Source organism: Homarus americanus, unplaced genomic scaffold, assembly GCF_018991925.1.
Source record: "Homarus americanus isolate GMGI-L3 unplaced genomic scaffold, GMGI_Hamer_2.0 scaffold39675, whole genome shotgun sequence".
In the NCBI taxonomy this organism is placed as follows: Eukaryota; Metazoa; Arthropoda; class Malacostraca; order Decapoda; family Nephropidae; genus Homarus; species Homarus americanus.
In genome coordinates, this window is record NW_024736071.1 from 16,333,552 (window position 1) to 16,354,560 (window position 21,009).

At 36.8% G+C, this 21,009-nt stretch overlaps 1 protein-coding gene across 5 annotated transcripts in view; it reads right to left on the reverse strand.

The window, feature by feature from the left end:
* Positions 1 to 21,009, reverse strand: part of LOC121871821 (hemicentin-2-like) — an 89,085-nt gene that overhangs the window by 13,864 nt on the left and 54,212 nt on the right. For 3 of the 5 annotated variants that reach the window (XR_006089962.1, XM_042374331.1, XM_042374330.1), the window contains exons 3-4: positions 17,542 to 17,715; positions 8,791 to 8,925 (exon numbers count right to left, since the gene is read on the reverse strand). Coding sequence is in view for 4 of the 5 variants with exons in the window: in XM_042374331.1 (XP_042230265.1) it covers positions 8,791 to 8,925; positions 17,542 to 17,715 (309 nt within the window). In the remaining variant the exon portion in view is untranslated. The remainder of the gene's footprint in view (positions 1 to 8,790; positions 8,926 to 17,541; positions 17,716 to 21,009) is intronic. The other 2 variants (XM_042374333.1, XM_042374332.1) reach the window with 1 other exon arrangement.

The following is a 21,009-nucleotide window of genomic DNA, read 5'->3' on the forward strand; positions in this document are numbered from 1 at the left end:
GAATTATTTGACGCCATTCTGAGCATCTATAAACAGTATATGTTATCTAAATTATATTCCTTTTATTTACATATTCAATTATCTGTCTAAGTTAACTTAATTTTGTACTTTAAACATCGAGCTACGTTAATGTAACTGAATTATTATTTTTAATGTTAATATCAGCTTATCTTTGTAAGGAAATTGTAATGTTATTTTACTTTACCGTCTGTATGTCTGTTGGTTTAATGTAGTTGAATTCCACTTATGATATATCAAAAGATCTCAAAGGTATTTATAAATATCTACAGTCTCTCAAATCACTGAAGTTGACTAAACCTTCGACAATCAAGGAAGGTTATACGGATAAGTAAATAAGTTGATAAATACTTAAATAAGTGTGGAGGATACTGAGGGTTTCTAAGAGATCCTGAGTATAAGAGATACCGGAAGACCTCGACGGTGAACGGTGAAGGAGGTGACATAGAAGCCTGGAGGAAACATTTGAGGGAGTCTGTGTATGCTGGGGGGTAATAAAGGCGGCACACAAAGGGTAACTATAGGAAGCCGTGTGGAGGGGGACAAGAATTAGTAGAGAAATGTTGAGAGGGAATGGTTGTTGTTGTGGTTCCTTAATTGTTATGGGGTTTTTTTATTTCTTCATTAATCACGAGAGCGTGGGGGGAGTGCTCGCCGCTATATGAAAGCACTTTTATTGTATTTCTGTATTAAAAAAGAAATGCTAAGAATAAAAGTAAGATAGAACAGGAAATTTTCAACTATATAGTGTATAGAGATGTATAGACTCATACATATTATTCATGCATTTACACAAAGGCAACTGTCATGAATGTCAGCAATTTTTTGGATATTCTTATATATAATGACCCATAACGATAATATATTAATTAATATATTTATTTTATTATCTCAAACATGATGTTATCAGCTTAAAGTCGGCCAATCCCCTGTGTGTCGGCTTCCTCATATTGCTAATGGTCGTTCAAGTGGCAGCCAAGTGTGTCGGAGTTTGACTTGCTCTCAGTTGCTGACACGATGTTGTATGTCAAGTTAGCATTTACTGTAAATATGTGATGTTACAGTGAACGAGGGGGAGTGTTTCAGAAGGGGGAGTGTTTCAGAAGTGCACAGCTGCCAGGGATCTTGAGGTGATAGTGACACCTCCCGCCGCACCATAGTGAAGGACACCACTCCTAATTTAGAGGATATCGAGCTTGTGTCCTTGAATTGTGAGGATGCCACGCCCCTCCACATAACCAGAGACAAGTACCATCGTTAATCAGGAGAGATCGACCTTACGTCCTGGATTCAGGGGACTTTTCCGTGCCAGGATCCCCCCCCTACCTCCTGTGATCCTCTGCTACAGTTTTTGAGAGTTCTCGAGTCCAAGTTGATTGAAATTCGAGCTGGCTCTTACATGCTCGATTTCCTTTTACGTAAATAGAATGGTAATAAACTCAATGCCTAAGACACTTAACTGGGCGAGACTGTCCAATGGGGTGGTTGGTAATTACGGTATCGTCCCCCTGTCGGGGGACTGGCCACATAAAGTCCGCTCCAGACACGTCTGTTATGAGGTCGTTACGTACCATTACGAGGTCGTTAATGAAGGCGGGCACGCAGCCACTGTGTATTGGGGACGACCCTGCTGCCATCACCTGCTGACTTCTGCTGTCACAACTTTACGATATCACCCTATGATTAATAACTGTATAATGAACTTAGGATTACAGATGACTAATAGTTCATTTTCTTTATAGCTATATGACCAACTCTCTTACTCTAATTTACCCATAACGTAGCTCGCCTATATTACCCAACAGGCCTACACTGCCCTGCATTGACTAACATAGCCTCACCTTAATACATATTACCTGCACTGTACTACCTGTGATCACCTTACCTGACACTGACCTCATCAACCATCCCCTGGCACGCGTTACCTTGACTGACTTCACCTAAATATTTATTCTCGAAAATTCCTAACATAGCCATCAATATGAGTGTATTCATATATATATCGTACATAATACTTATATATATATATATATATATATATATATATATATATATATATATATATATATATATATATATATATATATATATATATATATTACTAATTGTATATATTCCCTCTACATCTCAAAATTTTCACTGGTTCAGTTATATAAATATACTGACCTTGTGTGTGTGTGTGTGTGTGTGTGTGTGTGCGTGTGTGTGTGTGTGTGTGTGTGTGTGTGTGTGTGTGTGTGTGTGTGTGTGTGTGTGTGTGTGTGTGTGTGTGTGTGTGTGTGTGTGTGTGTAATACTTTATTAACATTAACGTTAATTCTAAATCAGTTAAAATGTTTTGTAATATTCTGAAGTAAATATTCAGGATAATTATATCAATCAAATGTGAATCACTTATCACGGAGTATCTTTTCATAGAGTCCAGCCATTATGTTAAAACTTTATTGTATGTATCAAAATAATACACATTATATGTTATGCTTTATGTGTAGTTTGTTGCAGCGACTTCCAGTGACGTGCGGTGTTCCCTACGTAACACACAGTAACTTCTTCACCCGTCTCCTGCTGCTACTGCGTCTGCTGCACTAATACTGTACATCTGTTATTAGATAAAAGTCGTATCATATGTTATCAGCTGCCCATTTTTACTGCGCCTTTGTGTTAATGTAATTAACATAAATTGCATAACTGCAATTCAGACCAGAGAAATTGTCGGGTTCTCATTGGCATGGATGTCAGCAATTAACGATTCAGAGTCGTTTCCAGAAAATTAGTGAAAGTAGTTTCTCGTTAACAAGAGTATCTGATTCTTTAGAGGTCTCTGATCATATTGTGATTATCTGCAGAATAAGAGTTTAGTAATATTTTTGCATTACTAAGTGAGAGTTAACAATATAAGAAAGATTTCCAGTTAATACATCCACCAGGGACTCTCCGGTGTTGCCTGACCACGACACAAAACAGACACATTGATCTAAGGAACCATACTCCTCTGGTGTTGTAAATTCAGACCATAGTACAGCTGCACTTCAAGCCGTGTTCGGTTCACTGGACACCATCCTGCTAGAACAACTTGTATAAATCTCTACCGTGATATAAAACTAAGACCTATCCCGCCTTTTGTGATTTGATTAATTTTCTTGTTTTGACGACGAAGTGAGTTAAGGGGATGAGGCCAGAGATGACAAGTCAGTAATAATAATAGGAATTGGACAAAGAAAGAGGAGAAATATTAATAAGAGAGAGAGAGAGAGAGAGAGAGAGAGAGAGAGAGAGAGAGAGACACTAAGAAGAATACCGCAACACTCGTCACCTGCAACACATAAATATATCTTAACACTGAGAGAGAAACACACAACACACCCTATAAGAATTTTGCAATTTTCCAAACTTTCCCCCCGTGTTACAAGGTTTTACACCCTGACATCCACCACTCCTTTGAATTGCCTGTCGACAAACCCCTTTCCGTATTGTGAGCTCACGACTCAGAAAGAGTGTGTGAGTGGTCGTCCGGGACACCGCTATTGTAAGTCTGAATGGCTAGCTCACATGTTTTAAGACCTGACGGCGATAACACTGACGACCAATAGATCCCACTCCCATCACCACCATCTTAGGTTAAGGTAAAGTGATGGATATGAACACCAGATCTTAGTAAAACAGATCCTTTATATTTCCAGACTAAACAATAATACTAAAGTGTGTGGTCTCTTTAAGGTTCCCGGAAGTCGCAATTACGTCGGCCCTTCACTCCCCACCCACTGACGACACACCCCCATAACGTGAACTTATCGTAGCGTCACCACATTATAGTTCTCATCATTGTTTTCACTATAAGGGTGATGGATGTATATTTTATTCATTTAATTATTTGTTTATTTACTATATCTATTGATGATAAGAGGTTACACTTTATTAATTGCCACACAGGAAATCTAAACTGGAATGAGTTTATTTGGAATACAGGGTATGTCTAATGTGGACACTGGCGTCATGAAGAGCTCTCATAACCCTGGCAGTTGTGGCACTGAGTCGAACACATGAACAGTCTGTGTTGCGAGTATCATGTGCTGATAAATGTTTTTCGTGTTTGTATAAATACGAATAAGAGATCAAGTCTGTACTGTATTAATTATAATTCAGCGAGCCTTATCCTCTGTTAACATGTGTGGGATGAGAGCTCTGAGTTTACAGTTCCTTCGTCAAGCTCCAAAGTTTACGTAAATAGTCTTCAGAGATCTCTTCCGTGTTTGCATGTGCATGGAAGGTCTTTTGATCTTAATTCCGTGTTGCATCGATCTCTTAAAGCTTTACTTACACGGGGTCCCTCAGAAGTCTCTCTTACGTGTTTGCCCACACGCTCGTCGGGGCTCCATCCAGAGCTTTCACATCCACAAAATATCGTGTTAGGCGGGAGGCTCCCTCCTCCGGGGACGCAGCTCACGATTTGATTTTTTCCAACACATTCATCACTACTTTCTGACCTACTGCACACGAGCTCATTCAGTGTCCTGCGCCACCAGACATGATAGTCGCGTGTTCTCATTTCCTCGAAGACGCAATAAATGAATGGCCTGCCAATGTTTACTCCGCCATGTATCACTGCAGAATCGGTGTCGTGCATATTCATCATTTCGCGGTATATCAACACACAAGAAAACTCATTCTTTTTGTTTGTCTGAGTGAGGAAGGAAAATAGCCTCGAATGACGTAGGAATTGACCGTAATTGCCTTTAGTAAACGTCGCCAAGAGCACGGAGAGCATGACACTCACTAACTGTATATAAATAGGTGGTAAACAAATGCTAAGCGGCCGAGCGAGTTTCAGCAACCTCTCACTTGAGTCAGTGTACTACCGCTGCTGACGTCTCTATACCGTGTCCAAGTTGTTCATGGCAGTAGAGGGATTACCTGTATTAACCTAGTGTTATATTCTATGGCGTATAATTGTTGAATGTGTTGCATATTATTTATAAGTGATGTAGAGTATATATTTCATATTATATATACTCGTATACTTAATTATTGTGTTTTTGCAGGTAGGGAAAAACTGCAATTTACCACAATAAAGTGTGTGTGTGTGTGTATGAGTGTGCAACTTGATATGATTCAGGGTAAACGTATACATGTTTGGCACTATTAACTTGAGAGAAAAAGTAGCAAGGGAAAACTCTGAGTGTGTAATTGAATTGACAATCAATTTCTTTAAATTTGCTGTGAAAAGTTCCAAAACTCAATTTCTCTGCCTTTGACTGTGTGGATTTAAATTAATTGAAGCTTTCTAGCAGAGGAGTGATATATATACTTTGCTCTTCAAAACTAATTTTACCTTTATTAATATTTTGCTTATGAATACGAAATAAGAGTTTGAACAGTTTCGTTTTAATTGTGGCCATCAAAAATTAACGTGACAAATATCATTATTACAAATGATATTATCAGCAAAACTAATTAAAACTGTTCTATCTCCGACTCACAAATTCTATAAAATGTGGCCTTAATTTAATCTATTTTTTTCCTGGGGATTAATTAAGGCTATTGTATATTCTCGTCATCATTGATATGAAGGTTCATTTGTATTCTAATTATGATGGAGTCATCAGACAATAGTTCCTCTGACTATTTTCTTCTTTTCAACTGTCATATATATATATATATATATATATATATATATATATATATATATATATATATATATATATATATATATATATATATATATATATATATATATATATATATTGATAAAATCACACAGGGAATTAGACAAATTAAATAAGATTTGGGTGAATTTAGTTCATTTCTGTTTAATACACCTGAAGAACTTACTGATCTCTCTTTGACTTAGATGAATTATATTTAAGGTTCATCTGCCTGAGGTTTAATTATAAAACGATGATACTCTGAACATTTGAGGACGATGGTTTAACACAATGATAGTTTAGAACTTAAGACTATAGGTTAACACACTGAAGCTGATAATTAAACAGGATCATTGTTTAATTAAATAAGGATAATAGTTCCACCTTGTAGGATGACGGTTTGATCCATTTTCATTAGAAACTATAAGTTACATTTTACGTGGTGTATACCTTTAATATATATATTTTTCAACACTAAAAAAATTTTCATGTGTGATCGCAATATCAAAATTGAACAGAGACCAAATACCATTATTTCATTTTTTTTCTTTTGGAATGCTCAATTTAACAACAAAAACATTATTCTTTAAATCATAAAAAATATAGTTAATTTCATGGCGATGGAAATAAACGACCAGTAATCCTTTTTTTTTAATATCATTGAAAATAAAATAAGAGTTGACATTTCCATTGAATATTTAAAGAGAGAAAATCCTCGCTCTCAGAATAATGACATTTTTCCATATGTACCGGAATCTCAACAACGGCAATTTGGAGAGAAAGATTAAAAGCGAATAGATCAAAGTACACAAGGAGAAAAATAAGACCCCGAGTGTAAAAACCTAACACACACACACAAGAGAACGACGGAGGGGAAAAATAGGTCAGCGTGAAAAGAGTTGGATAGCGAGCCCGAACACCGCCCACACACACTGAAGAGGCCGTACGTGAAACACACACACACACACACACACACACACACACACAAAGTAAGGGTCATACCATGGAGGCTTGACGTTTATAGCGGAGTGGGGGAGAGAAAGAGAAATAGAAAGAGAAGAACAGCTTTTAAGAGAGAAAGAGAAGTTTAAAAAGATGAAGATAAATAGAGAGAGAAATGCAAATACATTAATATATACTGTACACACACACACACACACACACACACACACACACACAGGAGACACAGGTAATCTGTCATAGTCTTTCTACAGATCATTCATTTCTCTTCTAACTAGATATCTCGACCGTGTTATCTTGCACCGCTGTAACTAGATATCTCGACCGTGTTATCTTGCACCGCTGTAACTAGATATCTCGACCGTGTTATCTTGCACCGCTGTAACTAGATATCTCGACCGCTTCATCACCTTATGAAGTTATCAGCTAAGACTATATCGATAATTCCTTGCATCCTTTATTATGACAAGCGAGTTGATTAAAATTATCGAGAGGTGACTTACACATTGCAACCGAACACAGTTGCAGGTTGTCATATTTATCAACTTAAAAAACAAAAAACGAAAGTGATGTTATAGAATAGGAGGAAAGTGATGGTATATATGAGCCTCATTTTCACAAAGAAGTAATTGCAGGCCTCAGTAAGTGCGCCTTTTCATCATCATTATCATAATCGGCAGCAGAAAGTCGATACTACTCTTAGGGAGGAGTAAGTTTTGAAGGTTCTTTGATATAATGAACATCACCAAGATCCCAGTAGGGTGATACTCTATAGTTTATCTTTTATAAGGAAAGTAAACACGTAAAGGAACGAACTGCGGGATGCTTATCTTTTATTGCTTAAATTTACATAAACAAATTGATTTCGAAATAAAAAAACACTTTGTGAAATTTTATTTATTTTATAAACTGAATATCTACTCGCTAAAGATAATTATTTATATAAAGAAACAACGGAATTTTATAGAATATTAATCACTTGTAAGTTAATTTGTAATAAATGGATTAGTTCTGTGTAGCATTACTGATCCTGCTATGCTCAATGAGTGAGCTGTTGTGAAAATTTCAAGCAATTTGAACATTTTATTCCACCTTTTTTATTGTAACTTTTTATAATTACTAATGGGGCTGTTCTGTCCCACTTGGTTCAAAATTAATTATATATCAAAATGGACTTCAATCATAATGGGCTGCAATCCAACTGGACCCTAATTCTAAAATACCGAAATCAAATTAGGACTGAGTTAGGTTAGGTTAGGTTAGGTTAACTGAAATGTATTAGGACTGGTGCCTATTATACTATGATCTATTACATCAGGTACTAATTAACACAGTCATCTGGATAAACCGACTAGGGAAATGCTGGAGAAATTAAGACAGCAGGAGAATCTATAAAACGTATATTTTTTGGTCAGTTTGAATTATCTATAATATTCCTAATTTCATCCTTTATCAGTTTCATTTAAATTATCAATAGCGAGTTTTCCATCGGTACTTTCTGTTTCGACTCAGAAATAATATTACTGAAATTTCCTAAGTGCATGTAAAAGCTGAGTCACTGTTTGGGAAGTTTTTTTTACAAACAAATCACTATTCTTACTTTTCAAATCTTTCAAAAATATCCCAGAAACATATACAGTAAGTTAAAATAATAAGTTTAATAAACACATAAACAAAAGGAGATATTAAGAAACTTAGTAATAATTAAAACAGAAAATCATAAGAAGTGAATTTGTTTATACATTTAATTTGTATGGGAATAATTTCTCACCTTACAGAATGACGTAGCCTTTATATATCCTGTTATTACCTTGAACACGATAATTAAAACCTACTCACCCTTACGACGGAATTAATTATATATTTTTACTATTATTAAACTAGGATTGGCATTATACATTGACATTCTAAATAATCATAAACGATATATACATAATTTCCCTGCAATAGATTTGTTTTTTTTAATATAAGGCTTCAGCAGTTTTAACCAATGATAGGCTTCCTCCCTTTGATATGTGTGTGATATATATAATGATGCTTTTTAACAATAAAGTCTTCCCTTTCATGTGCTGGAAAAAGTGTATCAATTAAACTGTGGTAAATATAGATCTGATAGTCGAGAGTGTTGGAAGGTCAACCAGGCGGCAGTAAGAACTAGTCCTCGTCCTTACCTGTTCGATGAAACACACGAGGGAGATGGTGGAGCCAGACTCGACGTGGTACTCCCCGTTGCCAGGTATCACAGCCCGCGGCACCACCACATTCAGTCTCACCAGATGTGACACGATACCTCCACCCGTCGAGATCTAGTGACAGACAATACAATACAATACAATACAATACAACATACGGGAGGATACAATATGATAAAATATAGATCGAAATTGCAATAAGATAAAACTAAAGTACAGTGTTATACAAGGAGATAAAATACGAGATAATGTGATGTCATGATTATTTGTTTTTTATTTACAACTCTTGTAATTTTCCTAACTAAATCAATCATATCGTATAAGCTTAAACCACCTCAGATTATATTTTCCTTACACTAGATATATCAGAAGTATCATAGCAATCGATGATGTGCGTGTGTGTGTCTGTACATCTCTCTCTCTCTCTCTCCATCACTATAGGAGCCGATGGTCTTCATGAACCGTGGCTCACTTGGCTCATAACCTAGTGGGGGCTACACGCCTCGCTGATTTAAGTCTGACTTGTGACAAATTACCTCGTGAATGTATAAAAGTGAAATTCATCCCTCGGTTTAATGAGCCCATTTTTTTCTCGTGTTTTCAAACAAAAATTATATTGAAAAGCGTCGGGGACAGAAAAATATGAAGCTTTATTGACTAAAAGTTTTCCATTTTTTGCTCTTAATTTTATGTAATATATAATCTCAGGGTTTCAGTTTCATAATCATAAGAATATTAGATTGTAAAGGTTCGTTGATAAGCATATATAACAAGAAGACTTAGTTGGTTACAAATTATTTTTATATTACCTTGATTATTCCACTAATTTTTCTCAATTTAAATATATGAGAGTTTGTGAATGAACTCCGCCCACCTCTTGATGACAGTAAGACATTTCTTGTTAGTAAACTCTTGGTTGGAAACTCATCTGTACGGTCACTGGCCTGTTATATACTCTCTAACGTACCATGAACAGTACAATATTAGATTAACGTTAAATAATACAGTATAATGTATAATGTATTATACGCGGAGTGGTATTTAAATTATTATTATCATTATCATTTTACCTGTATTAATCTTCATCATTATTCCGGACAATGTAAGGCGAGGCCAAAAGGCAGTATAGGAACTTGTTAACATCTGTTGTCTTCTTATGGGTCAAGTTATGATTGGCTTAAAGAGAGTTATTTCATTGTTAAGTATGATAGAACTATAGTGTGAGATTACTATTCATTAATGAGAGGAAAAGTCATGAGCATTTAAATAGTAAATTCCTAATCCATCTTCACTATAGAACTCTGAAGTAGATGACAAATGTTCCTGGAAGTGTTTGGGGAATTTTCTACACAACTGTATTACCTTTATTTTCTTTAAGTCATTTTATCATTCAAATGGTTTAGTTTTATATATGATTAAAATTTTTTTATTAATTCTCTTCTACCATAACTTAATAATACTGTACAACTCCGTCGGTGTATATATATACACTTCACCGCTGTCAGTGCAAGAGTTTAGGTCCTTTTGTTTACCAGCGGTGGTGGAGACGCTGAATACTATTTCAGGTTTTGTTGTTTTTATATGTTCAGGGCACGAAGAGTGTGAAATCCCTAAAATAGTCTTTGTAAAGCGTGTATTTACTGAACAACATTACATCGCATTATGGAATATTTAATTTTTAATTAAAATGTTACTTTTACCATGTTTACACATGTTCCTTCGCAATGTTTTGAAGTCATACGTCTCTATATTAACCCAAATTAAGGCTAGTTTGGTGCTTGACATGTTTTTATAAACAAAAATGCCTCAATGGGTTTTTTCACTACACTGTAATTACATAATATTAGCTTCAAATTATGTAGTCCGGATTATGGGGCTAAACAGGGCGAGTTTCGGGCTAAACCTCCTAATATCGGGCCACGACCTTCATTTGCATGATAAATTAACCTTGAACCACACCCGGATTACCGACCATAATGCTCAAAGTTCTTGGTTGACGCTACGTTGGTCCCTCCACACCACACCCGACACCTAGTGAAGCATATAACACAGGTAGTGGAAGAAAAATAATAAAAACAAATGAAAGTAATGATAGCAACATACTAATAGTTTAGTAATAATAATAATAATAATAAAAACAACACAAGATAAAAGTCTAGTTTAGTTTGGGTTCACTGTGTGTGGAATGTCGTCGGCAACTCAGTGTTTTGTTTTGAAGATCCAACCATCTCTCTAAGGCCTCACGCTGATGGTACGGGAGGCGAGAGGGAAGAGAGGAAATGGATAGTGTAGATTTCCTCTTACAAACACACACACACACACACACACGCCAGGGGAAGAGGTGAGCACCATACCTTTGAGAGTGAATTCGTTTGAGTAGTTTACCTTAGAACTTCTTGATTGATTTGTCACATTGAATATTAATTACCTAAATATCGGTCTATCGAATTGACTTAATTACCATTTAATTGATTATTTATATACTCATTCACCTTTATATTTATTTTCCTATTTATTTGGTTTACTGATCGTTAATTGTTTTTATTATAATTTACTCACATATTTCCTTGTCAATAATTTATTTATATAGTTATGTTTATCTTCAGTTCATTTATTCATATAACATTATTTTCTGTACTTTTTTCCATTCCCTAAATCAATCAATATATTTTCTATTTTCAGTAAGTTTATGTTTATTGTATGAATTCTCTATTTATTTAATTTCTTTACACCCTGATCGCATTTAGTCTCATTTTGGGATAATATTTTGACTAGATACAAACAGAGTTAGTTTAAGTTTTCATACTAGTTAACTTCTCCAGCCATATTAAGCAGTTCCTTCTAGCTATACTCGATGAAGTTAGATTATTCATATTGTGTAAAGTTAATTTACATTGACTTTATGATATCGAGGAACAACCTGGCGAAGGTCATCAGTGATCTTCATAAAACTCAATTTCCGGAAAACGATGAATTGTATTATAAGGTGAAACTCATTAACCAATATGCGAGCGAATCAGATGTATGTATATGTTAATTGTTATTTGTTAGCGTTGTTGTTGTTGTTGATGTTATGTTATTTATTATGATTTCTGGTCTTTAACTCATACAAAACCTTCTGTTAGTGTTGTTATTTCTCTTATTTATGTTTTAAGTTGCTTCAGTTAACAGTACACGCTTGGTTTAAAACTAGTTTTAGGTGCTTCAACTTCCAGGGTCATTAAGCAGCTTTCACTAAATTCTGTAATTTCTGTATTGTACAAATTTTACGATTTCAGGACAAACTGATGACTCATTGTTTTAGGTATCAATGGTTTCCAGGTCTGTAGTCAGGTGAAGTCATTAAGTTAGCAGGTAAAGAGGTTTTATAATTAAGCTGTATTTACCTGTGCAGATATTTACACACATAAATATTTTTTAATAACGAAAGAAAATAAATTAAAATAAATTAAAAATATCTTACAGTGCTATTAGTTTATTTTATTTTATTTTAGTTTAGTTTCATAACGAAGAGGAGAACCAGGGAGAACCAGGGAAAACATAAACATCTTGACTAAGTTGGGTTTTTTAGTTTGTTGAATAAAAAATGTTTAGTATCAAAGCATAAATTTTGTTGTCATTGCTGTGATAATTTATTAGCGTTCTTCAGCACAAAACTCAGGGCTTAAGTCTTCACACTACGCTACTTAGAAGTCATTTATCAAATACATTAGTCACACTGGTGGGAATATAAGGTCAGGAGTGTCGTTTATTATGGGACAAAAGTAATCGTTAGTTACTGTCGTCGTACAATGAGAGATGCATTGATTACAGGTAACATAGCCTTAATTACATCCAAGGTGATGGCCTCTTATCCTTAGCAGTCTATCTCAGAAGAACTATGTGTTTGGTCATTGTCAGATAAAAATGTTCTTCTTTAAAATATAAATAATAATAATAATAATTATCTCTTTTTAATATGATATATATATGTGTGTGTGTGTGTGTGTGTGTGTGTGTGTGTGTGTGTGTGTGTGTCATCGTTGTTCATGATTTATCTTTTCACAGATCCAATGGAATAGAACGTCGTCCCCCATAACACACACACACACACACACAACTCAACATAAGAATTGGGTAATTTTTTGGGTGCGTGCAAGGAAAGGAATTTGGTGACCGCACACACGTCATACCAAGGTAAAGAAGGAGGGGGGGAGGGAGGACCTTACCTTCAGACCCTCCCTCCCTCCCACCACCTAGTACCTCAGGGGAAGGTTCTGGCGCTGAGGGAGTCATGACAACCGTAACTTGACACGTTCCTGTACAAAACTTACCTTAAAGACTTATCATGAACTTCAGGCGAGGAGAGAAGATTTTTTTCATCATCTCTCTGAAGCAAAACGGGGGAGGGGAGGAAGGGGGAGGGGGTCCTCTTCGCTCGAAAAGAAATATTAAAATGAGAGAGAGATAGAGATAGAGAGACTGGAATGTAGACAGGGAATGAAAAGGAGGAGAGTAAAAGAGTAAGAAGCACAAGGAGGTTAAGATAGAGAGAATTAGGAGGAAGATAATGGAAGTTACAAAGATAAAGAAACAGGTAAAAACATAAGAAAAAAAAAGGAGTGACGGAAGATATAAAAAGAGACAGCGAAAGAAATAGACAGAAACAGAGAAACACAACAAATAAAAAGTAAGATATAAACTACCTGTCAGCCAGATGGAACGACGGAAACAAACACACACACAAACAAACATACGAAGAAAGTCTGACCAGAAGCGAAAGAAAACAAACACCCAGAAATACAAACAGTCAACCAATCAGAGAGATAAACAGAGACAGAGACAAAAAAGAGAGAGAGAGAGAGAGAGAGAGAGAGAGAGAGAGAGAGAGAGAGAGAGAGAGAGAGAGAGAGACATGTATTTAGACCCGGATTCTTCCTCTACCTGTGTCCCTGGAGTCAATAATGCTAAGCTCATGTCACTCTGGCCAACGTGTGTGTGTGTGTGTGTGTGTGTGTGTGTGTGTGTGTGTGTGTGTGTGTGTGTGTGTGTGTGTGTGTGTGTGTGTGCGTGTGTGTGTGTGTGTGTTTTGGGGGAATTTGTATCATGTACGAGAGTTATAGTCACAGGTAAATGTATCTGAATGTGTCTGTGTCTGTATGTGTATTTGTGTGTATGTAAGTAAACAAAATATTCATGTATATGTGTACGTATATCAGAGACAGTTGCTGGCTACATGTACACTAGACAACATTACACCAAAACTCATATATATATTCACGTATTACAAATTATTATATTACCTCATGACTAGTGAATATAATTATAATAGCAACCTGATGTTATAATTTGCTATTTTTGGGGGGGGGGATCATTGCATGTGTAAATAAATAAATAAATATATAATACAGTAATGATTATCGTTAGTTACTATCAATAGGCAGGAAAATGTGGTTAGATTTACTTGTCAATATTTAAAAATCATCTTAATAAACACTAGGATAAGACAGACTCGTGTTGTCAGATCCAAAGATGCGGTTCTGTTAAGATGCAGTTATACCAAAGTGATATGACCTAAATATCTACACGGAACGGAGGTGAGGTCATATATTTTCACATCCAAGAGTTGCATTTGGTGTGGTTAGGTTATGTTATGATTGAAGTAGGTGAGGTCATGGTTTTGGTTAGGTTACGTTAGTTTTGGTTACGTTAGGTGTTAATATGGTGGTGTTTGTTTGAGTTAATATATGTTAATAAGGATGTTAGGCTATGTTAGGGTAGGTTAAGTTAGTTTAGGTTAGGTTAGGTTAAATTAGGTTAAGTTAGATTAAGTTAGATTATGAGAAATATTGTCCAACATTCTCTTCAACATATTAAGCTACACTCACACACTCAATATATAACACAAGAGTATACAACATACAACATTATCCCACATTATCTTGGTAGGAAAATAAGGAAATCACTACCAGGGAAACAGTAAACTTTAACGACACAAACTTTTCGAGAGGAAGCAGTTGAAGTCTCGTCGACATACTAATGGGACCTCAACAATACACGACCCAAGTTTCGACGAGGCAATAATAAGGTTCGACAATGCGGGTATGAAGCTTAGAGAAAGTAAACATAAGGCTTGAAAACAGATTACTGAAGCTTTCAACAACGAGGTAATGAGGAATACTTATGATAAGTAATGAGACTAAACAATAAGACTTAACAAGAGACAACCAAAGTCTTCACAAGGAAGTTATAAGACTCGATTATATTATACTCACTCTTTAGTATAGAAGTAATAGGGCTAAATATGATAACAATGATGCTTTGAAAGGCCAAAAGCAAACTCGGTAATAGAGGGTATTTCAACAATGTGGGAGTATTTTTAGCATAATTATAAAATGTTTAGAAACTTGTAACAATTAAAATAAAGGAAAAAAATATTGCCTATAAATAACAAATTAAACACACTAGACAACGCTGACACGAGTAACGTAATATAAACATATTTTCTTTCTCTTCGTTTTTGTAGACAAACATTCTTTACCTAGAGGGGAAAAACATCTCCCTTATTAAACTGACACTTACGATCAATACGTCAATGGCTGTTATTTCGTTTGTGTCTCATTAAAAGTGATCTCATCTCTCACCACAATCAATCCCATTCAACTTTAATATGTCATCAATTTTGACTCATACCCAAACCTAAGACCATGTTATCGTTGATGGCCAGAGCGTCCCTGTCTGACATGAAATCTTACTGCCCCATGTGCTCCCGACTTACTGTTAATGTAATTAGAATTAGTTACGTGGGTCAGTTGCAGATAAAGGAGGACTTAGATACCTTGAACACCTAACTGATACCAGGAAGGTAACTGTGTATAGCACCATCACCTGCAGCGACACTATAAAGCGTTAATGGTATATTTGACGGTTCCTTTGATGTGCTTTAAATGGGATTTCGATGCGAGAGGCTAAGCGAGTGACGTAATTTTGGTGCGTGAAATTAAAAGTCTGGTTGCAGTAATTTGGTTCCCGGGGCATGATAAAGATCTCGACAGCTACACACACGCGCACACACACACACACACACACACACACACACACACACACACACACACACACACACACACACACACACACACACACACACACACACACACACACACACACACACACACACACACACACACACACACACACACACACACACACACACACACACACACACACACACACACACACACACACACACACACACACACAGTTCACCGTCGTTTACTCCCCACCATCACCAGGTTCGATAAATCAAGACTCCCATCTACACCAGGAGAGAAATGAGAATTCCTAACTGCATCAGATGAGAAACAATAACTCTCTCTACCACCCTGTGAGAGCTGAGAGACCAAGGCTTTCAGGACTACGTGATAGGTGTGGGAAACAAGTACAGATTGTGACCAGCCAGAGAGATTGAATGACCAGGACTCTTCATGGCACTGAGGTGAGACAACTCTGTACTGCTGGAAGGATCTTGTTGGTGTCACTATCAGGTCATAAGACAGTGTATCCGGCTCTCCTATAGGCACTGAGATTACTACCAGGTGTGGAGTTAGTTTGTGTGTTCATTTCATGTTGTGTCTGTGTTTTTGTCCTGTAAGCTATTGTTAATCGAGTGATCCATTCCCCAATTTTAAAATGTGTAACTTTCATCATCTCTGTTTACTTCATATTTTCATAATTTTGCATGACATATTTTAATAAGGAGTTGATGATTATTATTATAATTATTATTATTATTATTATTATTATTATTATTATTATTATTATTATTATTATTATTATTATTATTATTATTATTATTATTATTATTATTATTATTATTATTATTATTATTAAAACAACATCAATAAATAGACTCAGTAACAGAAATTTAACAGAAAACATCTTATTAACTGAAGAAGAAACAGTACAAAAAAACAAACATCATCTTAGTACCAAAAAAGTTAATTAAGGATGACCGACCCACTGGCAGAAGTGACCCAGCATCCCACTGACCAATTATAGCTAATCTTCAGCTGGTGATACTGAACCAACTAATTGTCAGATAGTGTTGGCCAGACGTGAACACTGGGGCAGCCGAGTTAAGCTTCTGTTGCCTTCGTTAGTCGGCTTTACGTGTTTGTTCAAGGTGAATAACTAACCCTCAAACTAACACACTCGGGCAGTAAGGTCCCGGAAAACTGCGTGTGGTCTTCATCTACACACTGTTAAGATAATCAAGTAGGTTGTATATGTACGGTACTTCAAGGTGAGTTAATTTTATAAGACAACACTGAAGTCATCTTGTTTTATACTGATTTTCTTTTGCTTGTCTTTCCTGGTACTTTTCTTGTTTGTTTACCCACCTTCCTCCTATTTCATTCTAATATATTTCCATTTCAACCTCAGCCTCCATATGTTTCTCCTTATGTCACTAATTATCCATTTTTCTATCTACGTTCTTATCACTCTGGATATCTGTTTTTTTTCTTTTCTAAAATATTTTCATTTTTTGTTCCTCCCTGTCCGTTCTATTCCATTACTTACCCCTTTAACTTACTTGTCACTCCCATGTTACCATCCCCCTTCTCACGCTCTCCCTCCTCTCCCTACCTTGTCAGTCTCTGATTTTATTCACACCTACAGTACCTAAGACTCCTCGGCTCTACCATGCCTCGTTCCCTACTTTACTACCACTGTACCTCCTCCTCCACTTACCTGACACTCGTAGGTGCCGGCGTCTTCCAACTCCACGTACTTGATGGCCAACGTCCACTCGGTACTGCCCTCTGGATGGTGGACGGTGAACCTCTCTTCCTTGGTGTAGGTGAGGGTGCCGGAGGTGAGGATGTGCCAATCCCGCCGCCGCACCCAAGACACCTGCGGCAGGAGCTATCGTCATACATAAGTGGAGGGTTATGCTTGGAGGGCTTGGGGGGTGGCTGGCCTTAAATTATTAACTCCTGGCTTTTTTTTAATTGTCTTACTTTTCTCTTTTTTATTCCTCATCTGTGTGTGTGTGTGTGTGTGTGTGTGTGTGTGTGTGTGTGTGTGTGTGTGTGTGTGTGTGTGTTTACTATTCAGAGATGCAAAGAGCAGGGTTAATGTTAGATGCACATTACAACTTTTCCTCATATAAAACTTTTTGGTTTGAATTTTCAAGTTGTTCTCATCACTTATGTATCCTACACAAGGTCAAATGTCGGAAAAGTCATTGAGAGAATCCCTGAAAGCCAGGAGTGGAATATTTAAGGAGCCGTTTGGGAATAAAAGCTGTGGAAGATACAACTGCATGATTAGGGCACACAGCTGTTCCATCTCACACAATCCTGATGACAGATTCGTAAAAATCCTTACAATATTGATCCTCGTAGTGGTGCTAAAGAGGACATATAGTTTAATTACAGTCTCAGTGTAGTTTAGGCATCATTTTGCTGCCATTATTACGTCATACTTTAAATGAGCCGTGCTGATGTGGCACAGATTTATGTAGGAATTTTTAAGAAACCGGATCAGGTGTTTATGACGATGCTGATGGAAATAAATCGGTGCCAGATTCACCAGTCATACCTCATGCAGATTTTATCCCCAAAAGATTATACTTCAAATTACTGAGATTCACTGAAAACATCCAGATAAATAATTCAATCAAAGAAAATTCGCACGACACATATTTTGACATTTCATAAAATAAAATGATATAGAATGAAACAAGACGTCAACCTGTTTTTGTGTTAGAATAATCATGCTCATCAATATTGTTAATGTTCCCTGAGCCATGGTTGTGGTGAGGGAGAATTAAGCTTCAATAAACAGTAAATATAATATAAAACATAGCCTATCAAAACCCTTCTCAGTATTAGTGATCTAGATGCACTGTGTATAACTGGCTTAACATTAATATATGGGTCTGTACGCTGCTCGCCACCACGTGATTGTAAACCCTTTTGGTGTCTAAGTGATAAAGCAACAGACGTAACAGTAGTATATTTAGCATCAGTAACAGTACCATCAATAATATCAACAGTAACAACAGTATTCGCAGCAGTAAGAGCGACAATGACACAGCAGCAGGTGAAAACAGTTAACAGTTATAGCAAAAGCATCAGTAGCATTAGTAACGGCAGCAGTAGGGACAGCAGTAACGTCAGTGATAGTGGCAGCAGTCGCAGCAATAGCAGTGGCAGCAATAGCAGTAATAACAGCAGGTAGTAGCGGTATCGGAAGCAGCAGAAGTAGCATTGAGTCTAACAGCAACAGAGCTAGCAACAGTGACACGAGCAACAGCAGCAATAGCAGTAAGAACAGCATAACCAATAGCAGTAACGACAGCAACAGTAGTAGTAGTAGCAGCCAGCACTAATCACACCTACCGTAGTAGCACTAAACTATAAAAAAACAGCGTTAATAACAGTAGTAGGTAACGGTATAGTTGCAACAGAAACAGACACTATCGCAACAACAGCGACGGCAACAGGAAACTACCCTTAGTTATAGCAATGGTAATAACAAAAGATGATATCAATAACAGCGGTAAAAAACAACAGTACCTAATACTCAAACAACCGTAACATCATCACTAGTTACAAAAGTCGTGACGGTAACAAAAACACCAACACCAACAACAATAGCCCCCAATACTTGTTACAGTGGACAGATATACAACAACAGAAGCGACGGTAAAGCCACCAGACATCTTTGACTACCCCGAGGTTCAAATATCACATCACTAAGGCTAATGTAACTAAGTGATATGAATTAGAGAGGAAAAATATTCAGAGTAATTTTCTTTGTACTTTGTGTCTCTAACCTACGAGGGGAGATTTCCTTTGACAATTATTTTCCCCCTCTGAATAATTGTCTTCTTTTTCAGGTCGAAACACAAAGAGAAGTGAGACAGCTGAACAACACTAGACAAAATACCGGCAAGGAAGGAAGGGTTAAATATCCACAGAGGGACATACATCTCGCCCACACCTCAACCACAACTCTCTTAATGGTTCTTCACTCCTCTCTAATAAAAAAAACATCAACCCACTTAAAACCTAATGGATCGTGTATGAAATTTCTGGAGCTTAAAATCTCCAGAATATACTGAGGTACGGGTAAGTGTGGAACGTTTAAGACAACAACAGAAGGATGATTTTGTTATCGTTTCTATCTTCCACAGTGAACACATGTATGCCGATGGTGACGAGTTGCCAGCTAAGATGCGTGCTCACAGTGTCGACCGATTTAGGCCTGACTATCATCATCATTACTTTCCTCTACATCTACAACTATTTGCTACTTCTCACATTCAGGTAAGCAACCCCTTCCTCCCTAACCCTCCACAGTGGTATAAACGTGAGAGAGCCCCTGTAGGTGAAGCAGTGCCAAGACCTGCAGGTGCTGAGAGGTCAAGGCGCAGTGTGACTTTAAAGGAGAACCTTCAAGTGTTGTCAGGTAGAATGTAATAAACATCTCCAGTGTATTAATGTTTAAACTTGTTACCAGTTTCAGTGTCGGGAATTTAGGAGACACTGAACCATTCTGCCGTTATAGAGACACACACATGTTACAGCAGGTCTTCCCAGTGTTGTAAGTTTACGGCACAATAAATTAGTCATAGGTTGCGTCCCTTTGAGGTTCTCCAGGGTAGGAGTTAGTAACCAGGAGTACTGCCATCTTTCACCCAACAACCTTCTAGTCACCGCTACCAGCTTTTTTTTTTCTCATCAGTCTTGCTGTGGTGTGAAAGGTAACCACAGCTTTGGTTGTGATGGGATAATGTATGAGACGCGGGCGGCCACCAGACAGTAACATAGTGGCAGGCTGTATGGTGAGCCGCAACACTGTGAGACTCTGTTGTGTTAACCAGGAGATAAATGTGGTAATCTATTATAATGAATTCTTACAAACTTATGTTTGATTATCAGTTTACGTCAAATAGTTTCATTGAGTTGTAGTCTATCGATGTAGGAAGAGGTGGGTTATGCTGCACTTACAAAAGTTATGATCTTTCCTATAATTTAATAACACTGGAGTGTTTTGTTTATCATCAGTTTAGATCACTGAAGTATTTTGATGCGCCAGAAACTCACAGGACTGGGGGGATATTTAACGCTTAACACTTACACAAGAAGAAGGATTTATTACTTGGTAAGGGACTAGTGTAACGTAGACGTGTGTTTCCAAGTACACCTC